At 37.6% G+C, this 26,733-nt stretch overlaps 1 protein-coding gene across 1 annotated transcript in view; it reads left to right on the forward strand.

Annotated features, from left to right (window-relative positions):
• Positions 1-1,402: 1,402 nt before the first annotated feature.
• The window catches only part of CEP128 (centrosomal protein 128), a 419,931-nt gene continuing 394,600 nt past the window's right edge, over positions 1,403-26,733 (forward strand). Inside the window, exons 1-3 of the mRNA XM_024736316.1 lie at positions 1,403-1,525; positions 21,752-21,913; positions 23,598-23,684. Coding sequence (XP_024592084.1) covers positions 21,767-21,913; positions 23,598-23,684 — 234 coding nt within the window. The 5' untranslated portion in view covers positions 1,403-1,525; positions 21,752-21,766. The remainder of the gene's footprint in view (positions 1,526-21,751; positions 21,914-23,597; positions 23,685-26,733) is intronic.

Here is a 26,733-nt window from a genome sequence, read left to right on the forward strand (position 1 = left end):
GAATATAAAATAAACTTTACCTCAGTGTTGTCCAGAGAAAATATTTGAATAATTCCAATATATATTATTTATGATTTTGTGTGCATGCATGCCCCGGTGGGAGTGGGGGAGAGAGAGAGAGAGACAGAAAGAGAAAGAGAAAAAGAGAGAGGGAGAGAGAGAGAGAGAGAGAGAGAGAGAGAGAAATATGAAGGAAGAGTGTGAAGTGAGGAAAGGCTGAGAAGAGAAATAACAATTTTAATAGGTTAAGATCCTGTAAACACAGGAGGGGCTTAGAATTTAGTGGAAGAGACCAACTGGGAAATGGATAATTATGGTACAGATTATTAGAATAAGGAAACTGCATAGTTTAAAAATGTGATCTGGCTCTTCTTGAGGTAGCCAGGAAAGCTGTCACAGATAAAGTTAAAATTGATTTTAGCCTTGAGGAGGAAAGAATCAATGCTCTTTTTGGCAGAGCAGAAGGAAACAAAGCTCCAGCTGACTAATTTGACTTTCCCGTCTTCGTAGCTTTTCCAAAGATCAATTTTTTGTCGAGGTTTTTATCATCACCTTTTCATGACTGAAACCAGCTTCTCTGAGTGGAATATGTCTCTCTCATGTTCTAGAACGACTGAGGTAGAAGCAGCCATGAAGTGACAGTCTCATATACCTTGGGTTTGCCATTAAAGAACTGTGTGGTTTTAGGCGACTCATTTACTCTTTCCAGGCCTAAAAGGTTTAATTAGATAATCTTCCCCGTTCGCTTCCAGTTCTAAGAATTTGTGAGCCTTTAGAAAAAGACATTGGGATTGACATATATACACTAATATGTGTAGAATAGATAACTGATAAGAACCAGCTGTATAAAAATAAATAAATAAAATTAAATTAAAAAAAAAAAAGAAATGAAAAATACATCGGGTCCTGGTATTAAGGGGATTTTTACATTTCAGTGCTGGAAGTTACGCTTCCCTGTTCCCCAAGGAGTAAAAGAAACATAGTTTGTGTTAGTATTGCAGCTGCTTTGATTTTTTGGTTATTTTTTACAAAGTAAATATTTTAGACACTTCTGATTATGCTAGAGTCAGGGCTGAAGCAGCTCTCAGCTCATTATCTGGTGTTTGTCGCTTATAGGAGTTACTGGCCCTTTAAAAAATAAAGACCAGGGCAAGAGGGCGCGTCCGAGGGACTCAGGTGCCAGCTAATTCGGCTTCTTCCGGAAAAGTCACCCCAAGGCCAGTCGTATGGCATCCTGGGAAATGCAGTTTCTTTTGGGGCCGCACTGCCCTAGTAACTCCTTGCTTTTGAGCATGAGACGGACTACAACCCCCAGAGGACCAAGTGGTAGCAGCGGGGCACTGTACACTTGCCGCGGCTGGGCGGCTAGTTCAAGTTGCCATAGCTGCGAGTCTGGGGAGAGCAGAGTCGGTTGCGTCGCTGCGTCCAGTCAGTTACACCTTCTGGGTCGCTGGTGGCCGCGGGAGCCGGGTGGGGCCTCGGCAATGATCCGGCATTAAGGACCTGGGGTCCTCTTCTGTCTCAGGTACCTGCGCCTCCCCGTCCCCTCGCTCTTTCTTTACCACTTCCCTATCCTGTCATAGACGTTTTAGGTCCCGCTTCCCCTCGTCCCAGGGGTGGGGACGCCAAAGCCGCACGGAGATCTGGGGTAAGGCCGTGGATGGGTGGTGTGTGTGCTAAAGTTGGGGGAGACGGCGTGCCTGGCACCCCGACGCCCCCCTCCCTCGGTGTGGGTGTCCACAGTCAGGTCCTGGTCAAGTCATGCAGGGAGTTTGAACTTCGTTGTTCTCTTTTTGAGAGCAGTTTGTCCTGCCACTAGGAGCTGTGAAGCTTGAGCTGTCAAGGAGTTTGGCGTCGTTCTGGCGTGTACTTGCCTGGCCTGGGATATAGTTGGACGTTTTGTACATGTTTTAGAGTCACAAAAATTTGCTACCCTTGGGAACGCTGTATCAATGACTTGTCTTTCCTATGCCAACGTGGGAGTTGCCCCAGTGTCAGCTATTTAACAGACCCGTATTTGAGTTATTTCGTAGAAACACCTGACATTGAATTCCAGCTGCATCCTTTGTCGGTTTGATGAAGCTCAGTCACCGCCGCGGACATCTTGTAAAACCGCTTTGTATCCTTGTGCCAAGTATTACGTAGAGTATCTATCTAACACAGGGCCTGGGCCATTGGGAGTGCTCAGTATTTGTTATTTATTTTTATTAACTATACAGAGCTGTGCTAATAGAAACATAGTGTGAGCCACACTGCAAGGTGAAATTTTCTAGTGCTCACACACACTAAACAAGTAAAAAGGAGCTGGTGAAATTTCTTTAAGTAATTGGTTTGGCACAGTAGATCCAAAATGTTTTCATTTCCACCTGTAGTCAGTGTGAAACTTGAGATATTTTACATCCTAAAAAACTTTAAAAAATGGTGCTAAGTATTGCATCTAGATTACATTTATAGCACATTAGCCACATATGGCTAGTGACTATTGTATTGGACAGCACAGATAGAAGATTAAAATTTTGGTAGTTTCATGTTGGCACAGAAATTTGGGGGTGTCTGTGACTCACAGAATGAAGGTAGTAGCTGCTTTGTTAAAAGAGTTACACATGCATCATACCTGTGTCCTCTCTGCCATTGCATGACCTCTGGGTCAACTTGAACTCTCTCTTGACTGTATGTTTTGATTAAGAGAATACCTTTTTTCTTGGAGTGGTTGATAGATGTATTCCCAGATCTATTTTTTCTGTGGACAACCAGCAGTTCTGTGGATAATTTTCAGTGGATTCTTACAGACTACTTTGAAAGGCGTCACAAAGAACTGAGAATATTTCTGTCCACAGCTCTTAAAACCAAAGGCATTTTACTTTTACTTATTTAATTGCAATACTAAATGTAGGAAGAGCTGGGCAGTTTATAAAATATTTCCTTTAGGAGTGCTAGCATGTAGTTCATTTACTGGCTTGGAAATACAGTCGGGCCATTAAATTCAGAAGTAACATATTAATTTCGTTACCTGCCTTTGTTTACCCACTGAGAGACATGCTTAGGGATAGTACCTTTGGCTAGACTTGGGCTACAGTTCACACTGCGACATGCTCTAGCCAGCCCAAGGCATGACCAGGTATGGGCGGAAGTCACCAGTGAGGAGTATGCTGGCTGGGCACTTGGGTGTGAAGAATTCCTGTGACTTCAGTGGGGCTTTTGCATGATCCAAGGAACATTTTCTCTGTTCTCTGACTTGATGTGATATATTCTCTGCTGTGTACACAAACTGTACATAGGGTGAGCTTATTTTTATCTTTAATTGTTTAAAAAAAATTAAGGTTGTGGGTGTGTTTTACTCCTTGTTTCATTTATCTGTAGGTGGTTTGGGAAAAGTGTAGGGGCAAACCAAGATCGTCCATTTGACTAGGACTTTTGCCCTGAACCTCATGAAGAAATGATAGGAGGCAGACTTACGTGCCTAAGAAGAGCACTGAGCTCAGAGGACAGCAACACAGAGTTTTGGGGGTGTGCTTTGTAAGTATGCTTCCTCCCTGAGTTTCTGAGATAACATATTTTTGCATATTTATAGTGGAAAAGAGTATGGCAACAAATAGGCTTTTAAGGAGCAAGAAACCCCTTTCTAACATGCAGTATCACAATTAAATAGGATGGTTGTACATGCAGTGTTACAAAAATTCAGGGGAACAAACTAGATACCTTAATAAAAGCAATAATAATGCACCTGCTTCTATTAGACAAGTATTTGAGAACCTGTTTTGTCTCAGGCCCTGTATTAGGCACCTTTTACATGTTGTATATAATACATTTATTATCCTTCTGTTTATTTTAGAAATGAGGCAATTGAGGCTCAGATAGGTTATTTGATTTGCTTGGATTCTGCAGCCAAAAGAGTGGTCTTTCTTCATCCCCAGGTCTTCTGACTCTAAATCCCAGTCCTGCCCACTACACAGAGGCCACATTGTGGTCTCTGATTGCCCTCTAATAGGGTTTGATTTGCGGTTAGTATTTTTATATTGTGTACCATATAAGCCACGTTTCTTGTTATTCATCTCTTTAAATGTTCAAAGGCTTCTATTATCTTTCTTAGTTATTTTTTCAAGATATCAATATAATGGTCTTTATGTTATTGAGGTAAGAGGTAACTGTATCTGTGATTTCTATAAGTGTATGTATGCAACATAAATTGTCATTGATAATCAAGAGGATAGTGTTAACTCAGGTTTTGCATCATAGATTTAAAATTCGGGACACTTTAGCATTTTCACGTTTCATTTAGATAAAGGGCACTTAAACATGTAGGGAAGACCGATTGGGGTCTTGTCATAACACTTTGTCTAAGATAAATGTGTAAAAGGTTCTTAGAATGAAAGAATATTAGAGCTGGAGGGGCCTGTTAGGATAATTTAGTCCAGAAGTTTTCAACTGCAGTCTTAACACATTTGGGAGTAATATAAAAATAACCTAGAGTAGATTCACTGTAATCCATGTAATAATTTCACTGGGTTGATTCTAATATGAAATGTTTCAATATATTCATACTATTCTATAGTGTTTTTCTTTCTTGTAATAATGTACATATAAAATTTTACCTTGTCTCTTTTAACTGCTACATAGTATCCCAAATGACTAGATACATTTAATGTATCCCTTATCAGTGGATTTGTGGTTTTCTTTTTTTCTTTTTACTACTATAAATAATTCTGCCATGAAGCTCTTTTACCGACATCTACATCTAAGGGTATACATACATCTTATACATACATCTCCTTTTGTTTTTCTTAGGGATATAGTTATAGAAGTAGAATCTCTGGGTCAAAACATGTGCATATTACTTACTTTTACTTGCCAGATTGTTCTTTAGAAAAGCTATCCTAGTTACTATTCTTACAGCAAGGTGTGCCCTTGGTGGTGAGGCTTTTTTTCACAGGTACAAAACAGATAAAAAGGAATATCATTACTTTAATTTGCAATTCTTTAATTAGTGAAATAGAATATATTACATGTATTCTGTGAATTGCCTGTTTATCCTGTGGACCTTGTACTACTGGAATGTTCTTTTTTCTATTTTTTTAAAGAGATGATAAATTCTTTGGTTTTCATATAATCCAAATATTTTTCTGAGTTTTTACTTTAGTTCTTCAACCTTGTTTCTGGTGTCTTATTAATAATTATGAATGATCCTAAGAAGCTTCTCAGGTCTTTATCAGATATTTAGCACCTCCCTGAAATTCATATAACCCTTGATATATATCTGTACAATACGGGTACTTGGATTGTTTGGGAGATGGGAGTATTTGTGGTTACATGAATCCATTTAGCTGATGAACATTTAAAATCTACTTTATGAACAGTGTTTGCCATGAAACAGGTACTCGTGAATGAATGAGCTCATAGATGAATGAATAGGTGAATTAAGGCTAAGCCTGAACTAGGCTTTTAGTGAAGACAGACTTCTTGGAAGAAGTGAACTCTGATTATTTAAAAAGAAAGAGGGACTTCCTTGGTGGCACAGTGGTTAAGAATCGGCCTGCCAATGCAGGGGACACAGGCTTGAGTCCTAGTCTGGGAAGATCCCGCATGCCACGGAGCAACTAAGTCCGTGCGCCACAACTACTGAGCCTGCGTTCTAGAGCCCGCGAGCCAAAACGACTGAGCGCACGTGCTGCAAATACTGAAGCCCACGTGCCTAGAGCCTGTGCTCCACAACTGCAATGAGAAGGCTGCGCACTGCAAGGAAGAGTAGCCCCCACTCGCCGCAACTAGAGAAAGCCCGCGTGCAGCAACAAAGACCCAATGCAGCTGAAAATAAATACATAGATTTATTAAAAAAAAGTTAAATTGAAAAAAGAAGAGATAATTTTATAGATTGTAGGAAGAAGGAAAAAGCTCGATGGCGGGAGAGTGAAGGCTTTAAAATGGCAAAAACGGGTTAGCTTATGAGTGGTAATTGGTACATTAAAACAGTACTGAGAATGGACACAGATAGTAAAGAGCCTAGGTAATTTGGAGTGTGTAGAGCTTTATAGTACCAATAAATAATAATTGAGGAATGTAGGTAGCTGCAAATAGCAATGAGAAAGTGATTTGCAATAATTCAAGCAAACCTAGGTTTGATTCAGTTATAAGTTTTAACACATTCAAATGAATTTGAAATGATTATCCTTGTTTACTCTAAAGACATATCAAGTATTCTTATTTATACCGTTTTGCAGTTCAATCCATATTGTCTGAGGACTTAAGATAATTAATCTAGGCTATTTACTGCAAAAATTATTTCATCCAACAATTATTTAATTAGAATCACCAATTGCAAAGTCCTGTACTTTGAAATTTGTCTCTGGATTAATCAGACAGTGTAATAAGGAGAAGTTAATTGTAAATTCATTAAAAAATATTCCAGCTACACACCAGGCGCTATGGTCGGTGTTGAAATACAGCCATGAACAAAGTAAATGGAGTCTATGATGAGATTTAGAGACTAGAAGGGAGACAGACAAGTAAACAGCCAGTTAGCTATGTCTGGGCTGTGAGGAGTTGGTGTCCAAGGTGGGCTCTTGGCCCAGGGTTAAGGTGGGGGCAGTGAAGGAAGGCTTTCTAGAGGAAGTTTCCTCTGAACTGAGACTTGAAGGACAAGTAAGAGTTAGCGAAAGGAAAAGGAGTGAAAAGAATGTTCTAGTGGTGACTCCAGCATAGGTATAATGGTGAGATGAGCATAACATATTTGAGAAATTGAAAAAGATTCTGTGGCAGGAATAATTACATACTATGGACATGTTTAATTATTGTCTTGCTATAAGTAGGGAACTATAAGTATGCAGACAGAGAAAAGATCACTTCTGGCTGGAGATGGAAGGCTTCGCTGAGATTGTATTATTTGACCTTTACCTGGAAAGATGGGTGGAATTTATATAGGTGGCAATGGTCGACAGCAGATGGCATTTCAGTCAGACCTAATGGCATTAGTGAGGGATGGAAGTGGTAGGAGAATAGCTGGTGTAATAGCTAAATGTAGGCCTTATATTTTCTATGATTCTTTCGTTAAGAGAAGGGTGGCTTGATTAGGGTCTTGAATTCCTGATTCAAGAACCTAGACTCAATCACATGGGCAGTGGAGTGTCAGTGAAGGTTGGAATGGATAGAAAAAGACTCAGAGAAACCATTATAGTGGCTAGTAATGAGTTAAGAAAAGTCCTGAATTATGAATGGCGCTGGTGGTAATGAGAAGGGATACATACATGGTTAGGAATCTGGGCCTTGAAGAAAGGCTCACGACACGGCTCTGCTGTTGGAAGCTGTGTAACCTTGGGTACCTCACCTAGCTTCTTTAAGCCTCTTATCTACATATCATGATGACAATGGTACTTACTTTGTAGGCTTATTGTCATTGAGCAAGCTGTGATGTTAGAGCATTAGCTATTCAGCATTATTATTTCAACTTTTGTTTTTTGAAAGTTTTTAAAATTGAGGTTCTTAAGTGGAGTTTACATCCATGTACTTGCAGTAATTCAGTGTTTCAATGTAACTGGTTTTATATGATATTGAGCTGTATTTTATTATAGTTGGATTCCTTTCTAATTCTATATCTTTAAAATTTTTATGTATACATTTAAAAATATTAAAGGAAACAGTTCATGGTACAAAGTATTCCAATCACCTTTTAAAAAAAAAAGAAGTTTTTGTTATATCTTGGAAAGAATATGTACATCATTCTTTTTACCCACTTTAAAAATTAAGAATAAAAAATACCAAACTCTTGAGTAATCATATTTCTAAGTACAGTAAAAAAGTGTTCCAGTTCATTATTATAGAGGAGTTAAAGGGAGATCTAAAGATATAAAGTAAAAGAAGAGTGGGGGAAGAAATAAATATGGGGATTGAGAAAGAGTGGAGGAAAAATATTCATAATACTTTTTTTTTTTAAGTTTAAGGCTTTAGGATATGATTTCTGGAAAAAAAAGGGAATGCTTTTCAGCTTGAGAGAGGTTGTAAATATTCCTAATACGAGACAGGATTATTTAAAACTCATCTTAAAATAGCTGTAGGGCTTCCCTGGTGGCGCAGTGGTTGGGAGTCCGCCTTCCGATGCGGGGGACGCGGGTTCGTGCCCCGGTCCGGGAGGATCCCGCGTGCCACGGAGCGGCTGGGCCCGTGGGCCGTGGCCGCTGGGGCTGCGTGTCCGGAGCCTGTGCTCTGCAGCGGGAGAGGCCGCAGCAGTGGGAGGCCCGTGTATGGATGTATAGCAGATTTACATAGTTAATACTTTATTATCTTATACTGTATTCATTATATAAACCTTTAGTTCTGAGTAAATGGGTACATATGGAATAGTTTGGCCTTAAATGCATTGGTTGTATGTGTATAGTGGGGGGAATGGATCGTAAGAAATATGGTAGGGAAGGACAAAAGAACCCCCAGACATTTCAGTGATTGGACAGTGTATTTGGAATTTACACAGTTCTTTTGCATCTAAGAATGCTGTGGAAAAGGCACTGGCTTAGAGACACAAGATCTAGGTTCCAGTTCTGTTATTGTAACTTTATCAAAGCAATCATGGATAAGTATTTTACTTAAAACTTTGTTTTCCTTTAGCAACAAAAGCAAAGGGTTGTAATTATACCAACTTTATAGGATTCAGGTGGAGATCAAAAGAGAAAATGCTAATGAAAATTCTTTGTAAGCTATAAAGCAATATGCAAATTTAAGGTACAAATAGCAATAAGAAATATTTCCCTTTCTTAAAATTTTTAATGTTGTTTTGTTCACTAGGAAAGTCAAGAGGAGTTTCTGTTTCTACTTGAAAAACTAATAGGAAGAAAACAAATAAGCTTTATAATACACTTAAGAAATAGTATGTTTCTTTTCTTTTTTTTTTGCAGTATGCGGGCCTCTCACTGTTGTGGCCTCTCCCGTTGCGGAGCACAGGCTCCCGATGCGCAGGCCCAGTGGCCATGGCTCATGGGCCCAGCCGCTCCGCGGCATGTGGGATCTTTCCAGACCGGGGCACGAACCCGTGTCCCCTGCATCGGCAGGCGGACTCTCAACCACTGCACCACCAGGGAAGCCCATATGTTTCTTTTGAAAACCTTAATGTTACAGGGAACAAATAAATAGCTCCAACTGATATTTATGATTACTTTCTCAAAAATTGGTGGCCTGTCACTTGTTATATCAATTGTTAATGCTTATTTTGTGCATCCTAGTATGAACCTGTCCTTTTTTGCTTCTACGGTTAGAAGAGGCTGAAACCAACCTGTTTTCTCAAGAAGAGCAGGCTCGAGAGGAAACATCAGGAAATTAACCATCTTCTGAACCAAATCAAATGACTTACTAGTAACCTATATATATTAGTTGGCCTTTACTGCATAATAAATAAAACCTTGCCGGTATACAACAGTACACTTTGTCTGCTTATCTTGGCTAGACTCATTTGTTTGAGCTCAGCTGTCTGGCCTGCTGATCCAAGCTGGAAGCCACTGGGGCAACCACGTTTCCCACACCTTCCGGTGGGATAGCGTGGGCATGTCCTCATGGTGATGGAAGAGTTGTGGGGGAGTAGGTTCCAGTGCGTAATCCCATTTCAAGCATCTGCTTGTGCCATGTCAGCGAAAATCCAATTGGCCAAAGTAGGTCAAATAGCTGAGCTCAGAGACAGGGGGTAACCCTACCTATGGTGGGAGGGCAGTGCATCTTGGGAGGGGTGAAGAATTGGAGCCAGATTATGCAAGGTACAACACTGTTCTGCATTTAATTTCTTCTATATACAATAGTGTGAAAACATTCTAAGTAGTTTGCTGAAAATCAAGTCCTTATACTCAATGCTTGTATCTTGTTCTGGTTTTACAGTGTATAGGCATGGCTAATATCGAAGCTGTATTACTCACTATTTCCCTTCTGGTCTGTAGAGGAAAGCATTATCTTTCGAGCATTTAACCTTGATTAATTCTTCACAGTTGAATTGCTCATTTTTAACTGGAGAATGAGGCTGATAAACTCCCTTTGTCTTGGTTCTTTATCCAAAATAGGGTTACAAACTCAACTGCTAATTGGGTAACACACTGCTGAAGCAGGCCCAGTGGGGACTGCAAAGGGCAAAGGGCAAGAGGAAGGTATATGACAAACTCCAGGGCAGCCACTATTTATGTCTGTGTTGCCATGGGAAAATTCATCCCCAGTGTTGCCAGATCTTTGGATTTTTCTAGAAAAACTGGAAATTAGATTTTTTAAGTGAAGTCTCTTTGTTTTCAAATTAAGGTTTTAAGGTAACACAATGAGTGTTATTTAAAAATACATATTGGTTGGCTGGATTTGGTCTATAGTCTCCACTTTTCATCCTCTGATTTAAACAGAATGGTGTTAGAAACTCGGGGATCCTAGCTCTGTCTTTGCCCAGGCTGATCTGTTGCCCAATCTGGAACAGTTTGGACAATTATTAGGGGTTGGCTGCACCCTTAGAGGGCTGCATTATTGTCTGCTGTTTCGGGAATAGTGTAGTTTGTATTTATTTTTTATCTGTCAGCAAATAGAGAGAGTACAATTCTAGGGCTTAACTACAAGTAAGAAATCCATCTTCTGTTTGTTAGCATCCATTTCTGTTTTTTTTTTCTCTTGGGTTTTTGTTTATTGTTTTTTATCTTGACATGTTTTAATTTAATTTTTTAAACTGCCTCATTTATTTTAGAAGTATGTGTAGGTGTAAGAGTCTAAAATATCTGTGAGACAGGGAAAGAGTTGTTAAGTAACTTTATTTTCTTTTAAAACTGCACTAATTTTTAACAACTGGCAGATATATAATCAAGCAGCTACTAGTTTTATCTCCATGTCTGAGTAAACAGTCATTTTGTATGCCACATAGCCTTTTCCAGAAATGCCCCTGCCCCCTGCTTGATGGGTCCTGGTCCATGTGACTCTGCCCTCTTAACTCCAGCAAGGGGAGCAAAATGGAGCCTGGGGGCTGAGTCCTCCAGGCATCATCCATGGAGTAGAGGTATGTGTGTGTGAGAGAGATAGAGGAAGGGAGGGAGGGAGGAAGGAGGAGAGAGGAAGAGAGGAAATGGATGGCAACAACAGGAATAAGTGGAACATACAATAAAAAATCAAATCTAGTGTATTTGGAATATTAGTATATGTATGTTAGTATACATATATACTTAATTCTGTAAATCAGAAGGTCTCAACTGGGAATGATTTTACTTACCCACCCCATTCCTGCCCCAGGAGATATTTAGGAATATCCGGAGACAGTTTTAAAGCCATGCCCTGGTGGAAGGATGGGAGAGCTCTGCTTATTTGTCTCTTCTCTAGTTCCTCAGAGACAGATGGTTTTCAACTGAATCTCATTTCTTTGTCTCATCCATCTGTCAAACTTCTTCTCATCCTTCCAGATGGGTGGAAAGATCCTAACCTGACTCCCCTGGCATTTTGTCATGTTACTTAGTTCACCATATATAGAACTTTTACAAGTCTTTCTCTCCCATCATGGACTGTGACTTATTTACTTTCATCTTTCATTTTTGATGTAGTGACGATTCAGTAAATGACGAATGCATGAATCTGTTGTACCTCTTTGATTCTGTTCCTGTGGCTTCTATTATCTCCTGGCTTAACTGAGAACTAGCTACTGGACTGGACAGTTGACTTGGATCTTTTTTTGTGAGGAGACTAGCAGTCCTCATTATGTTTAATTTTATTCCCCAACAAAAGGTAATAAATTCAAATTGTAACATTACAATGAAACATTTAATTATTCAGGAGGAGGGCAAGACACATTATAATTAGCTCCCTCTTATGTGTCCTCGTATAGGTGGTAATAGATGCTGTTGAGTAGCCCAAGCAGTCTTAAGCTAAAGATTTGGCATGAGATCTCAACCACTCTGTCACCTTGGAAAATGTCCCCACCACATGGAGCTGGCCTTGGGTTGTGGGCAGTTGATGGCTTGACGTTTGGTGTTCTTGAGTCACTCTCAGTCCAGCGGATCTCCTCTGAGTGCCAGGTGTGTTAGAGTTCTGGGCCTTGTGGTGTCAACAGTGAATAGGTAGAGTAAATGCCTCCCCTCATAGAACATACATGAGGACTGGAACAAAATCCACACTTCTCTCAGCCTTGAAACTCTCCATGTGCTGTCCCTAGCCTGCTTCTCAGACTTCATCCCATGCCACCTTACTCCTTGCTCTCTGTGCTCCTGCCTTTTGCTGTTTCTCAAACCTGCCAAACTCCTTCCTACTTCATGTGCTCTGCATTTGCTCTTCCGCCTGTCTAGAATTCGGTTCCCCCCAGATGTCCGTGTGACTGGTTCCTTCTCATCATTAAGTTCTCTGATTATGAGACCCCTGTCCTGACCACTTTTCTCTAAAAAAGCTCTCTCAATCCCAGTTACTCTTAAATATTCTATTTTCAATTTTAGTTTTACTGGAGTATAGTTGATTTACAATGTTGTGTTACTTTCCGGTGTACAGCAAAGTGAGCCAGTTATACGTATACATATATTCATTCTTTTTTAGATTCTCATATAGGTTATCACAGAGTATTGAGTCAAGTTCCCTGTGCTATACAGTAGGTCCTTGTTGGTTATCTGTCTTATATATAGTTGTGTGTGTGTGTGTGTGTGTGTGTGTGTGTGTGTGTTCATCCCAAGCTCCTGACTTATCCCTCCCTGCCATGTTTCCCCTTTGGTAACCATAAGTTTGTTTTCGATATCTGTAAGTCTGTTTCTGTTTTGTAAATAAGGTCATTTGTATCTTTTTAAAAAAATTTTGATGCCACATATGAGTGATATCATATATTTGTCTTTCTCTGTCTGACTTACTTCACCTAGTATGATAATCTCTAGGTCCATCCACATTGCTGAAAATGGCATTATTTCATTCTTTTTTATGGCCGAGTAAAATTCCATTGTATATATATATGTACCACATCTTCTTTATCCGTTCCTCTGGTGATGGACATTTCGGTTGCTTCCGTGTCTTGGCTTTTGTAAATAGTGCTGCAGTGAACATTGGGATGCATGTATTCTTTTGGATTATGGTTTTCTTTGGATATGCCCAGAAATGGGATTGCTTGATCATAGGTAGTTCTATTTTTAGTTTTTTAAGGAACCTCCATACTGTTCTCCATAGCGGTTGTGCCAATTTACATTCCCACCAACAGTGCAAGAGGGTCCCCTTTTCTCCACACCGTCTCCAGCATTTGTTGTTTGTAGACTTTTTGATGATAGCCATCCTGAACCGTGTGAGGTGATACCTAACTGTCATTTTGATTTGCATTTCTCTGATAATTAGTGATGTTGAGCATCTTTTTGTGTGCTTTTTGGCCCTCTGTATGTCTTCTTTGGAGAAGTGTCTATTTAGATCTTCTGCCCATTTTTTAATTGGGTTGTTTGTTTTTTTGACATAGAGCTGCATGAGCCGTTTGTATATTTTGGAGATTAACCCCTTGTTGGTCTCTTTGTTTGAAAATATTTTCTCCTATTCTGTGGGTTGTCTTTTCATTTTTATGCTTTTTTTTTCATGTTTATGCTTTCTTTTGCTGTGTAGATGCTTTTAAGTTTAATTAAGCCCCATTTGTCTATTTTTGTTTTTATTTTCATTACCCTAGGACAGCAGTCCCAACCTTTTTGGCACCAGGGACCGGTTTCATGGAAGACAATTTTTCTATGGACCAGGGCAGGGGGGATGGTTTCAGGGTGATTCAAGCTCATTACATTAATTTGCACTTTATTTCTATTATTATTACATTGTAATATATAATGAAATAATTATACAACTCACCATAATGCAGAATCAGTGGGAGCCCTGAGCTTGTATTCACTTGCCACTCACTGATAGGGTTTTGATATGAGTCTGCAAACAATTGATTTGTTATGGTCTCCATGCAGTCAAACTTCTCTGCTAACGATAATCTGTATTTGCAGCCGTTCCCCAGTGCTAGCATCACTGCCTCAGCTCCACCTCAGATCATCAGGCATTAGATTTTCATAAGGAGTGTGCAATCTAGATCCCACACATGCGCAGTTCACAGTAGGGATCACGCTCCTATGAGAATCTAATGCCGCTGCTGATCTGACAGGAGGCGGAGCTCAGGTGGTAATGTGAGCGATGGGGAGTGGCCGTAAATACAGACGAAGCTTTGCTCACTCACCCAACGCTCAACTCCTGCTGTGTGGCCTGGTTCCTAACAGGCCATGGACTGTCCGGGGGTTGGGGACCCCTGCTCTAGGATGTCGATCAAAAAAGATCTTGCTGTGATTTATGTCAAAGAGTGTTCTGCCTATGTTTTCCTCTAAGAGTTCTATAGTGTCCAGCCTTACATTTAGATCTTTGATCCATTTTGAGTTTATTTTTTTGTATGGTGTTAGAGAATGTTCTAATTTCATTCTTTTATGTGTAGCTGTCTAGTTTTCCCAGCACCACTTATTGAAGAGAATGTCTTTCCTCCATTGTATATTCTTGCCTCCTTTGTTGTAGATTAATTGACCATTAGTGTGTGAGTTTATTTCTGGACTTTCTGTCCTGTTCCATTGATTTGTATTTCTGTTTTTGTGCCGGCACCATACTGTTTTGATTACTGTAGCTTTATAGTATTGTCTGAAGCCAGGGAGTTGGATTCCTCCAGCTCCATTTTTCTTTCTCAGGATAGCTTTGGTTATTTGGGGTCTTTTGTGTCTTCATATAAATTAAAAAGTTTTTTGTTCTAGTTCTGTGAAAAATGCCATTGGTAATTTGATAGTGATTGTATTGAATCTGTAGATTGCCTTGGGTAGTATAGTCATTTTGACAGTATTGATTCTTCCAATCTAACTTTGATCTTATATGAATTTACCAAAAGGGTTTGAGGAGATTAAGTTACAGAGGAGGACTGACATAAAGATGACAGATACAGGTGATAATTGTTTGTACATGGTAATCTCTGCTGGTTTGTTAACTTTTTCTCTTGAAGGATGAGGCAATCACACGTCCTACAGCTATTGAAACAGTGAGAAATGTATTAAAAATTTTGAACTTGGTTAGTGATTAGGCTTAAAATACACTCCCTAGCTCCCCTGACCTCCTTTAAGTATCAGCATCATTACCTTGAATATGTTCTTTGAGGACAGCTGCCTTGGACAGGGACGTTTGAGGCACTTGGAGGCCACAGAGGCAATCACCTATTTAACATGCACTAGTCAGCCTTTGTGACACATCACCCCTGATGCTGGTTGCTTATCTTTTATGGAACAGCTTGCAAATCCTAATTGTTTTAAACTGGCTCTGAGGAAAAGAGGCTTGAGAATCAATAAATTACAGCTCTCATACACACAAATGTGCACCATTATAATGAAGACAATCTGATGGCTCTTTAGGTCAAATAAAAAAAGAGGTGGACTTGAAAGTTTGTAAAGACTCACTGCAAGTTCTCTTATTAAAGGGTTGAAATTACAGGGCTGAATGCAGTTTTCTTCTCTTGCAGTGTTCAGGTTTGCATATGGGCATTTGTTTTTGATGGATAGATCCTCAGTGGGAGAGAATTGATGAAGGGTTCATTACTTGCTCTGGTGGCCGTATGTCTTCGTTATAAGGTTCATTAAGGCAGAAACAACAATATTTATGCCTTTAAATACTGATGTGTTGGGAGCAGCTAAATAAACTATTCTAAGAATTGTACCATCTGTTTTCAGACCCAGAGCTTTCTCTAAGTCTCTGGAGACTTTCACCCAAGGTCACCCATCTTAGTCCTCTCCAGAGTCTTGGAAGAAGCTCAGCATCTGAAAAGCAGACAATGTAAATAGTACTGCTTTCCCATCAATGGTAAATTTTGTTGTACCAGTAGGTGGTAGTAAGCTGCAGAGAGTATTTACTGCTTTTTCTCCAGTTAAAGGAAATGCCTTTCTCACATTTAACCAGGATTTATGTGATTCAGTTTCTTTAAATTGTTCTTTAAGAGTTCTTTAATCATTCTTCAAATTTAGCAATTCTTTTCTTTTGTCAACAAACATCATGCTGAAATTTCTTATGGTAATAAGAATGCATTTCTAATCCAACTGAACTTTTTTCTTTTAACTCTTTAAAAATAATGATGAAGATTTTTCTTGAGCATACTAGGTGTTTTTCTACTAGTCTTAATAATTCTTCTTTGGAATTCAAATTGTAGTAATGATTAAATATCATTCATGAACCACTTTAAATTTGTTTTCCAAAGCAGAATTTGATTGCATAAGCCATGCCAGTACACATTAATATATTTTCACATAGTCCTTCAATTTTTAAGTTCATTCCAGTATTTAGTATGTTTAAGAGAATCATTTTTTGAATCTAATGACTGTTCAACAAAATTGCAAAGAAAGAATCATACATAATTAAAAAAAATCATTCTTTTAGCTCACAAACTCATGATAAATGGTTTCTTTGGCCAGCCAGTACTCTTCAGTATGAAACGTTAGAGATTGGCATTGAAATCCTAATTCTTTAGCTCATTGGTGAGAACTGGTGACATGACCCTACCTAGATAGATGTTAGGAGACTAGGAAGAATGGTCAGGTAAGTTGCCAGGAAGGAAAAGGAAACAGCTGCTAGGAAAAAGGGGGTTCCGAATGTATAGCTTTTATTTAAACACATTTTCCAGGTTGTCAACTTGTTATTAATCTGCTATCTCTGAAGGGGATCTTTATATTTGTTTTTCTTTCTTTTAACTATATATTTTTCTTTCTGATTATTCAGTCATTGTAGAAAATTCAGGAAGGATAGGAATGTTTAAAAAATAGAAATCAGCTGTAAACTCTACGTGGTAAATACATATACTTTTATTTTCTTCCCCTTTTGTCATCGTCCTTTCCTGCTCCTCTAAATTGGTATATGGGTAATTTGCATTCACATACAGACATCATATAATGTTTATTACAAAATTGGGATTCATACTTTTATCCCTTGCATTGCTGTTTAATGTCACCAGTAACAGGGTTTTAATGTCTGTGTACTGTTCTACTACCTGTATGTACTGTGTTTTAACCATTCTCTTATAATTTGAAATATAAGTTGTTTTTATTTTCCCTGTATTATCACTTCTCAGTAAATATCCTTATATATAAATTTCTGTATGTATTTCAGATGATTTTGTTAGGGGAAATTTTGGAAGTGTAGTTGGTAGGTTAAATGTACAAACTGCTGACATAACAGACAACTTATATCAACTTACACATATCCAGTAGGAGAGGTTAGGAGTGTTCCTTCCCCTACAACCTGGCTAACATAGACATAATTATTTAAAGGAAAACAAGTTAATGGTCTAGAAAAGCATCTCACTGATAATTTATATTTCTTAGGTTTTAGATAGAACAGTTTTGCATGGCCGTGCATATTTGTTGTTTTTATGTTACTGCTCAGTATGCTTTTATCAACATGGAATGAATCTAATACTTTGGGCACAATTTCACTGGGGGGAAGATTTTCAGAGGCCTGAAAATCTTATTTTCATTAATGCACTGATATTAGGGTAAACAGTACTTTTTTAAAATTAATTTTTTACTTGTAGTATAAAATAGTACATTCTTAATGGTCAGTGAAGAGTGTATAATTGGCGCTTACTGTTTTGTGCTTCTCTTCTTAGTTATCTTAAGGAGCTCTTGGGAACTATCTTCATGGGCTAACTCTAGTGGCCACTCCTTTCTCATTTGTTTCTCTTTTCCTCCGTCAACTCCATGTCTGGGGAGTGGAGGTGTTGGCTGACTGGCATCTTTTGGTAAGATTGGACCTCTGCCACCATATCTGCCTTCTGCTTTGTGACATTTAGGGTCAGGTGCTCTCTCTGTTACCTATGAGAGGCGTGTTTGACCTTTTGAATTGTCAGTAATAGTTTTAGAAAGTGCTAAGTTTTTATCAACAATAAAATACTAATCTAATTTCTATTCTTTATTATAATCAGATTCTTTAATGTCTTTAAAGTCCTTCAACCCTTATGACACGTAATTGAAGTCCTTTCATATGCTATAAAAGTGAATGTTTCATAAGCTATTAAAAAAACCATGCAAAATTCTCAGATATAGCTCACCTTAAAATCTTGATATTTCTACAGGGGTTCCATCAGATGCAGGAGTTTGAAAATCTTTTATTGCTCAAAGTAATTGAAATTAAAAGCTGAAGACTTTGTGTGTGAAATAGTGAAATTCATGCTGGAAAGTGTGATTTTTTTCTTATTAAAAGTATGTAATCCTTAATAGGGGTGAGAGGTTTTTTTTTTTTAATGTGACAATTACAAATAATTTAGTTAATGCTGTTGTTAATTTTGTGTAATGCTGCTAAGATTTTCTGTTTTAAATTCACATATCCCATGTCTTTACTTGTTAATATTTATCAACTGATTATAACGTGTTTTCCATTAAGAAAGACTGCAAGGTACATATACCCGCGGTAAAAGTATAGAAGTGTGGTGTGGAAAGTTAAACACAAAATCATTCTGGTAGTTATCCCAGGGGAGGTGGGGCAGGAGTAGTACTGGGTGGAGGGTAGTGTGAGAGGGTACTAAGACTTTATTTATAGCGTTCTAAATATTTTATTAAAAATATTAGAAGCACACGTGTCAGAATGGGAAATAACAATATTAAGAATATATTCTTAAAAATAATAGGGAAATAAGGTGATAGAAATAGAATAAAGAAGACAGAAATAGAAAAGAATAATAATAACATTCTAGGTAGTAGATACATGCATGCTTGTTATATTAGTCTCTGCTATTTTATATTTTAAATATTTTCTCAAATTTTAAAAAATAACCATAAAATTTTCAGTTATCACTGTTTGTAGTCAAATTGAAACTCAGACTGTCTGCTCATTAGATGAGTCTGATACACCATTTATATCCATTGAAGTTGTGTGTAGATAACTGATTATTATTAAAAGTTTGGTACTCAAAAAAATCAGGTTGTCTCATAGATGGTTATCTTGTTTCCTGCTCTCACCAGTAGCCATTATAGTTAACATCTGGTTTCCAATGTTACCTTTTCATTCTGCGTGGTGGTATCCTAACTCCAATTTAGTTTCCAGAATTTTGACTTATTAAAATGATATTCATTATACTTTTAGATACAAAATTTTGACAGATCCAGGCATAATTATTATTTTCCATTATACATAAAGTAGAAGGAACAGGAAATAAAAACCCCTTTACTCTGAGGCCAATGATTTGATTTGTTTTTAAGGCTCTTTATTATATGCAGCATAGATATGTCACTTAGTTTTTTTCCTGGTGCCTAATACAGATTTTATATTGCTACTTGATTCCCAGCCTCCCTCATTTTGATATTTTTATGCTTAAATGAAATGAGAGGGGGTTGAAGAGGCTGTAGACAACATGTGAACCATGGCCTGCTGCTGCCTGTAATGATTTTTACTAACTGTTAAGATTGTTCGTAAGTAGTGTTTAGGGGACAGCAGAGCAAAGTAGAATGAAGAGAATACTGAAGGTAGAGAAGCCTGGCTGAATCCTGGGTCTGCATCCTTGGTCTGCTACTTAAAATCATTATATGGTGTTGGACTTGTTACTTAACAGCTCCCCCTCAGCATCCTCGATAGATTAGGGGTTAACTGCCCATTTTAATAAGTTATTATGAGAATTAAGTTGGATTGTCTGTGTAAGCATCTATATAGTACTTAGCGTTGTAGCAGGCTCTCAGAAAATTGATTTTTCCTGTTTTCACTAATGGAAAATGTTGGAATGTACATTTACATAGAGCAAATGATTTTAGATCATGTGGCATACATAGATTTATGGGTGTGCTCACATGAGTGCGCACAGGTGTGCAAAGACACACACACACACACACACACACACACACACACACCCGTGATTTCCTAAGTATAAAGGTGAACTTTACATTTAAGATTTCTTCTTAAGTTTATTCTTTTGGATTTAAACAGTTGTGATCCTGCAAAATCATAGCCAAACAATTGCTTCAGCCTGTTTCTTGTTCATGTTTTTTGATGTTAGAGAGCTACATCGTGGGCACTGTACCTTTGTACTTCTAGACAGGGGAAGGGGGCAAGAACCAGAGAAGAGAGGTGAGGAAGGAAGTTGAGAGGCCTGGGCAGAGGAGAGGCTCGAGTGTGACAGGTGTTTGCTAGCCCTGTCTCAGCCAGCTCGAAGAAGTTGGATGTTCCGTTGATTCTTTTCCTGGTGCTACACGGACAGACTGTATTTCACTTTGAAAAACCTAAACTCACAGCAAGCTTCCTTGCTTATCTTTTTATTTAGTTTTATTTTATTTAATATATTAAAAACATGACTACTTTCATTAAATGCTCGAGAATCTATACATATTTAACAAATTCCCTTTATCTTGGCTTTAGATGTATGGTCATGTACTTCCCAGATGCATTCAGAATCAAGATCCAAAAATTTCAGAATATTCTTGATTATTAAAGAGAGGTTTCATCATACTGTATTTAAAAGGCCAGAAAACTGGTCATACAGATTTTAGGAAGATTATAACAATTAATGTTAAAATAAAGATTATGTTAACCTTCTATTAAGCAGAATATGAAATTATTGGAATACTCAAACTTTCACTTTTGATAATTGAATTTTCTCTGATGCTTCTTTGTTACAAATATATTTCATTTCTTCAATTTCTGTAAAAGGTATTTTGAAACTTTTGAGATCGTCTTGCGTGAAATAATTTTCTTTTGCATTAGATTGAAAATTGAGGTAAGGATAGGAGGAAAGCATATTTAGAGACTTTTCTACTGATGAGATTATATTCAGGATGTTTGGCTTTCTGTTTTGGTGGAGATGTTGAAGATTCCATCTTCTCACACACTTGTTATTGTAGAGTTTGTACCTCTATTACTGCATTTGTTTAATTCTACTATATTTTAAATTAAGGTGTATGAGAGTGTTCACTGTACAGTGAATGGAATTCTTTTATTTTAGGTCATTCTGTGTGTGTTGTATTTTTGTTTAAAGATACACATGTTCTTATAGCTTAGTAGAATGGACATCAGACTAGGGCTTCCCTGGCAGTGCAGTGGTTAAGAATCCACCTGCCTATGAAGGGGACGTGGGTTTGAGCCATGGTCGGGGAAGATCCCACATGCCGCGGAGCAACTAAGCCCCGCGCTCCACAACTACTGAGCCTGTACTCTAGAGCCCGCGAGCCACAACCACTGAGCCTGTGCACCACAGCTACTGAAGCCTGTGCACCTAGAGCCCATGCTCTGCAACAAGAGAAGCCACCGCAATGAGAAGCCTGCACACCACAACAAAGAGTAGGTCCCACTCGCTGCAACTAGAGAAAGCCTGTGCGCAGCAACAAAGACCCAATACAGCCAAAAATATAAAACAAATAAAGAAAAAAAAAGAATGGACATCAGACTAATATTGAGATCTGCAGGTTTTAGCCTTAGAGAATATCTGTGTGTTTTTTTTTTTCTTCATTGTAGAGATACCAATCTATGTGTCTCATATACCTTACAGTGTTGTTGGTAGAGTTATGTGAGATACTGTATGTGAAAGAGCTTATAAAATTTAGGAGCATTGCACAAAATTAAGTGATTATTATTTGGAGTTGTAAATGTCTGAGGAATTGCTCATAAACCAGAAGAAACAAAGGAGGGAGAATTACATGTGGAAATGACTTGTGTTTTCAAGCTATGTGTTAGAAATTATGATATGGCAAAGGGCTAATGTAATAAATACTTTAAAAGATCAAAAAGTACATAGTTAAATTAATCTCTTATTTCTGTGCTCTTACCATTTGATTGACCTTGACCTGGATTTATTTTTAAGGATTTTTGCACCTCAATGGCAGGATCCTCCAACGATTCAGACCACTTCTGCTCTCATGACCGATTGGGTCGATGGGCTGCCAGTTCAATACACAGGGAAACTCGAAATCGTCCTACTGTGGATGTCACGGAGAAGGTCAACACTATAACAAGTACTTTACAGGTTAGTTTAGCAATGGTTGCATGTAATAGATTTTAACTAGGTTGAGCTAAGAAATGGTTTCAGTCAGTGTATTAGTTTTTTATGCCACAGTAACAAATTTGCACAAAACTAATGTCTAAAAAACCCAGAAATTAATTTTCTTAAAGTTCTGTAGGTCAGAATCTGACCCTGGTTTCATTGGACTAAAAGCAGGATGTCAGTAGGGCTGTATTCTTTTTTGGAGGCCCTAGGGTAATATCTGTTCCTTTTCCAGCTTCTAGAGGCTGCCCACATTCCTTGTTTTGTAGCCCCTTCTTTCCTCTTCAAAGCCAGGAAGGGTGGGTTGAGTACTTCTTACATCATATCACTCTGACTACTCTTCTGCTTCCCTCTTCCACTTTTAAGGATGCTTTTGATTGAGTCCACCCAGTAATCCAGGATAATCTCCTCATCCCAAGGTCCTTAACTTAATCATAGCTGCAAAATCCCTTTTGCCATATAAGGAAACATACACATAGGTTCGAGGGATTAGGACTTGGACATCTTTGGGGGCATTATTCTGCCTAACACAGTCAGTAAAGATATATTTGAAATATATGATAGGTTGTGGAAATGTTTTGGGATAAGGCAGTATTTCCAAATAAAGTACTGTGGGAGTGCAACCAATAGGAATTATTATCATAGTTTACCTTCTTGTGGACATTTGCCTTTAGAGAAGTTGTTCATATTTTGGGTAGGTAACTTATTCATGGATTAATGATACTGAGATGCCATTTTTATTTAGAGGCTAATTTTTGACAGTGTTTGGAAGTTTGAGTGGCAGCAGTTTACATTCCCTGCATAGGAAAGGGCTTTGGAAAAGAGGTGGAGGAAGGACAAAAAGGAAACTCAGACTTTTTTTCCTACCCTTTAATCTCTTACTTCTGTTTTGCCTGGATAAACATGGATTTTGGCTTTCAATTGCTTTGGGTTAGTATGCTTAGATAAGAAGAGGCTAATTTCTGGTGGAGAAACCATAATTTGATTTAAAACTCCGGAGCCTTTTTCTTTCTAAACTTATTTAAATTAACATAATATTGGATTCTTGCAGTACAAATTCTTGTACTTTCCCACTACTGAAACATACTAGTAAGTATATATTTTTGAAAGAAATGTCTCCATTTACCTCTCAGGTGAAACCTAGCATATTTAGGTGGAAACCATTTTTATTGTAATTACAAACAAATTTTATAGCTAAAAGTTAAAGGATACTTTGTTTTCTTTTCTCTTAATGGAGTCCTTGAGGTAAAGTAATAACTGAAATAACATTGATCCTAATGATTTGCTTGTCATGAACACAATCGACTAGATTTTTCTCAGGATTTCTCTTCTATAAAGAGGGTCTGAATTAGTTGAGGTGCACAAATTGACGATGAGGATTCTTTTCCAATTTATGGTTTTGTTGCCTACTTATTATGGAACCTTGGATAAGGATTGAAATTTTGTGCTTCAGATTTCACACAAGTAAATTGCAGATGGGTTTGAGTTTCTCTGTCAGTGCTGTTAATAAGATTTATTTGATATTTATGAAGTATATTACCCAACTTAATTATTATATAAATTGTACCTTTTGCAAATGGGTGACCTAGCTGTTTGATATGCCGCTAAGATTGATTGGGGAAAACATTGTTTGGAGCAATTAATAAAGTCCACTTTCTTTCTTTAGGACACTAGTCGGAACCTGCGGCAAGTTGACCAGATGCTTGGACAGTATCGAGAATATAGTAATGGACAGGCGGGGGCTATAGAACACGTAAGAATGTTTACATATGTTTGCATTTACTCTTACCCACCTTTTTGGAAATTTAGTTGTTGAGGAGTATGGATGTGAGATAAAGGACGTAACCACTGTGAATAGCTTTAGCTTTTCAACTGCTTTATTATTTTATAGTTTAAATTTAGCTTGTCAGATGGCTTGCCAGCTAGTCTATATAGATAGATTCTATTGAATTTGAAAGCTTTACTTTTTTTTTTGTTTGGCTGTGCCACATGGCTTGTGCGATTTTAGTTCCCTGACTAGGGATTGAACCCCCGGCCCTCGGCAGTGAGAGTATGGAGTCCTAACCACTGGACCACCAGGGAATTCCCTAAAATGAATATTTTTTTAATTAATATTTTGCTAATTCTGTCTCTTATTTCCTTCTTTTGGAATTTGCTAACTCATCTTCTGTAAACTCTTAGAAAACCAAAGAAATTTATCCCTTCATGTTTCTAATTATGAGTATACACTCTAATAAGATTAGTATTACGTGTGTGCTATAATGGTAGTTTTATATATATCTGTGCTGTACTGAGTTGTCACATAAGCCCCAAGTTTAATTGATTATTTGTTATTTTCTTTTTACAAAGCAGAAGTATAGTCATCATTTGCTTGTAATCGGAAGCTAATTGCTTGAGCACAGGGAACATATTTTCTCTCATAAGGTTTTTTTTTTTACTACTTTCATTTAGAAAATAAACTTGGACTTTCTTGTATCTACCAAATTTTTATGATTTATGGTATATTTGCAGATGGGGCCATAGATTTTATATATTTGGGTAGCTCATGAAATGTTTTAGATTTAACTACCTTATTAATAATGGGAGTTAATTCTTTGCTCTTTATTAGTAAAAAAATAAAAACATTATTAACTAGTAGCAGAGAAAAACCTACTTTGTCAGGTTGAATATTAGACGAATTTCCCTTGAATTGAGCAATTGGGAAATAAAACTATGTATTAAGTGAAACTTCTGTACAGGTAAGCTTTTAAAACACAGAATGTGTTCTCCTAGAATTGGTAGGCCTAGAATTGAATAATGCTGAGCTCTGGGAGAGTAGCTTTATACATGAGAAGTAGATAAGCTCAACAGGTATTTCTTTCCCATCTGAGTTGTAAGTACTTAGACTGCAAAGCCACTCATTTAAAATAGGACACAGGAAAATAAGATTCTTTCCTTTTACTTTAGGCTGTTCCTTGTCTGGTCTAGAGTCTTCCCCTTAGTTTCCTCAAATTCTTGTTCTGAAAGTAGTTGTCTCTCAATGATTTCTGCTCCCAGCATGCCAGAGGGGGATGTCACTCATTGCCTTATATTTACACTCTCTCGATAGAGCAATGATTTCCACCCTACCACCTGTAAGTAACCTGGGGGGGCACCTGCTGTAATCTATGGGAAGATGTGCAACTCAGAAAGAGTATTTCTCACAACAAGTGAATCTGATGGGCTGCTCAGTGAAAATTGCTTTCTTAGCATTAAAATACTTACTGTTACGACATATAGCAGTAAAATGGGCATACCTAAAAATGAGTGTATGTAATGTGCCAACTATCATGTGATTTATCTGAATCTTTCTATTTGTATTCTTTAAGTCCTCTAAGTACATGATAGTATTATCCTCTATTTAAAAAATTTTAATTATTGTGTGTTCTGTTTAGGGAGGGACCCTGGAGAGTGATTTGTTTGTTTCTTTCTTTTTGAGACTGTGCTCCAGCTCATGCAAGTTCTCTTGATGTAGAACCTGCTATTTTTTTTCAACAGCCTGTAACAGGCTAATTCATTTTCAAATTATTGTTATTATAATTATTATTTTATTGAGGTATAGTTGATTTACAATGTGTTAGTTTCTGGTGTACAGCAAAGTGATTCAGTTATACACACATGCATATATATTTTAATATTCTTTTCTATTATGGTTTATTATAGGATATTGAATATAGTTCCCTGTGCTATAGAGTAGGACCTTGTTTATCTACTTTATATATAATAGTTTGTATCTGCTAATCTCAAATTCCTAATTTATCCCTCACCTACCCCCTTTCCCCTTTGGTAACCATAGTTTTCTATGTCTGTGAGTCTGTTTTGTAAATAAGTTCATTTGTATCATATTTTAGTTTCCACATATAAGTGATATCATATGATATTTGTCTTCCTCTTTCTGACTTACTTCATTTAGTATTATAATCTCTAGGTTCATCCAATGTTGCTGCAAATGGCGTTATTTCATTTTAAATGGCTGAGTAGTATTCCATTGTATATATGTATATACCACATCTTCTTTATCCGTTCATCTGTTGATGGACATTTAGGTTGCTTCCATGTCTTGGCTATTGTAAATACTGCTGCTATGAACATTGGGGTGCATGCATCTTTTTGAATTAGAGTTTTTTCTGGATATGCCCAGGAGTGGGATTGCTGGATCTTATGGCAATTCTGTTTTTAGTTTTTTAAGGAACATCCATACCTTTTTCCATAGTGCTGCACCAGTTTACTTTCCCACCAACAGTGTAGGAGTGTTCCTTTTTCTTCACACCCCCATTAGCATTTATTATTTGCAGACTTTTTAATGATGGCCATTCTGACTGGTGTGAGGTGATACTGCAGCTTTGATTTTCATCTCTCTAATAATTAGTGATGTTGAGCAACTTTTCATATGCCTATTGACCGTCTGTATGTCTTCTTTGGAGAAATGTCTGTTTAGGTCTTCTGCCCATTTTTTGATTGGATTTTTTGTTGTTGTTATTGAGTTGTATGAGCTGTTTGTTTATTTTGGAAATTAATCCTTTGTTGCGTTGTTTGCAAATATTTTCTCCCATTCCGTAGGTTGTCTTTTCAGTTTGTTTATGGTTTCCTTTGCTGTGCAAAAGCTTATAAATTTGATTAGGTCCCATTTGTTTCCGTTTGCTTTTATTTCTATTGCCATGGGAGACTGACCTAAGAAAACATTGCTACGATTTATGTTGGAGAATGTTTTGCCTATGTTCTCTTCTAGGAGTTTTATGGTGTGTATGGTGTGAGGGAGTGTTCTAACTTCATTGATTTACATG

This window comes from Neophocaena asiaeorientalis, unplaced genomic scaffold (assembly GCF_003031525.2).
Source record: "Neophocaena asiaeorientalis asiaeorientalis breed wild unplaced genomic scaffold, Neophocaena_asiaeorientalis_V1.1 scaffold152, whole genome shotgun sequence".
Lineage (NCBI taxonomy): Eukaryota > Metazoa > Chordata > Mammalia > Artiodactyla > Phocoenidae > Neophocaena > Neophocaena asiaeorientalis.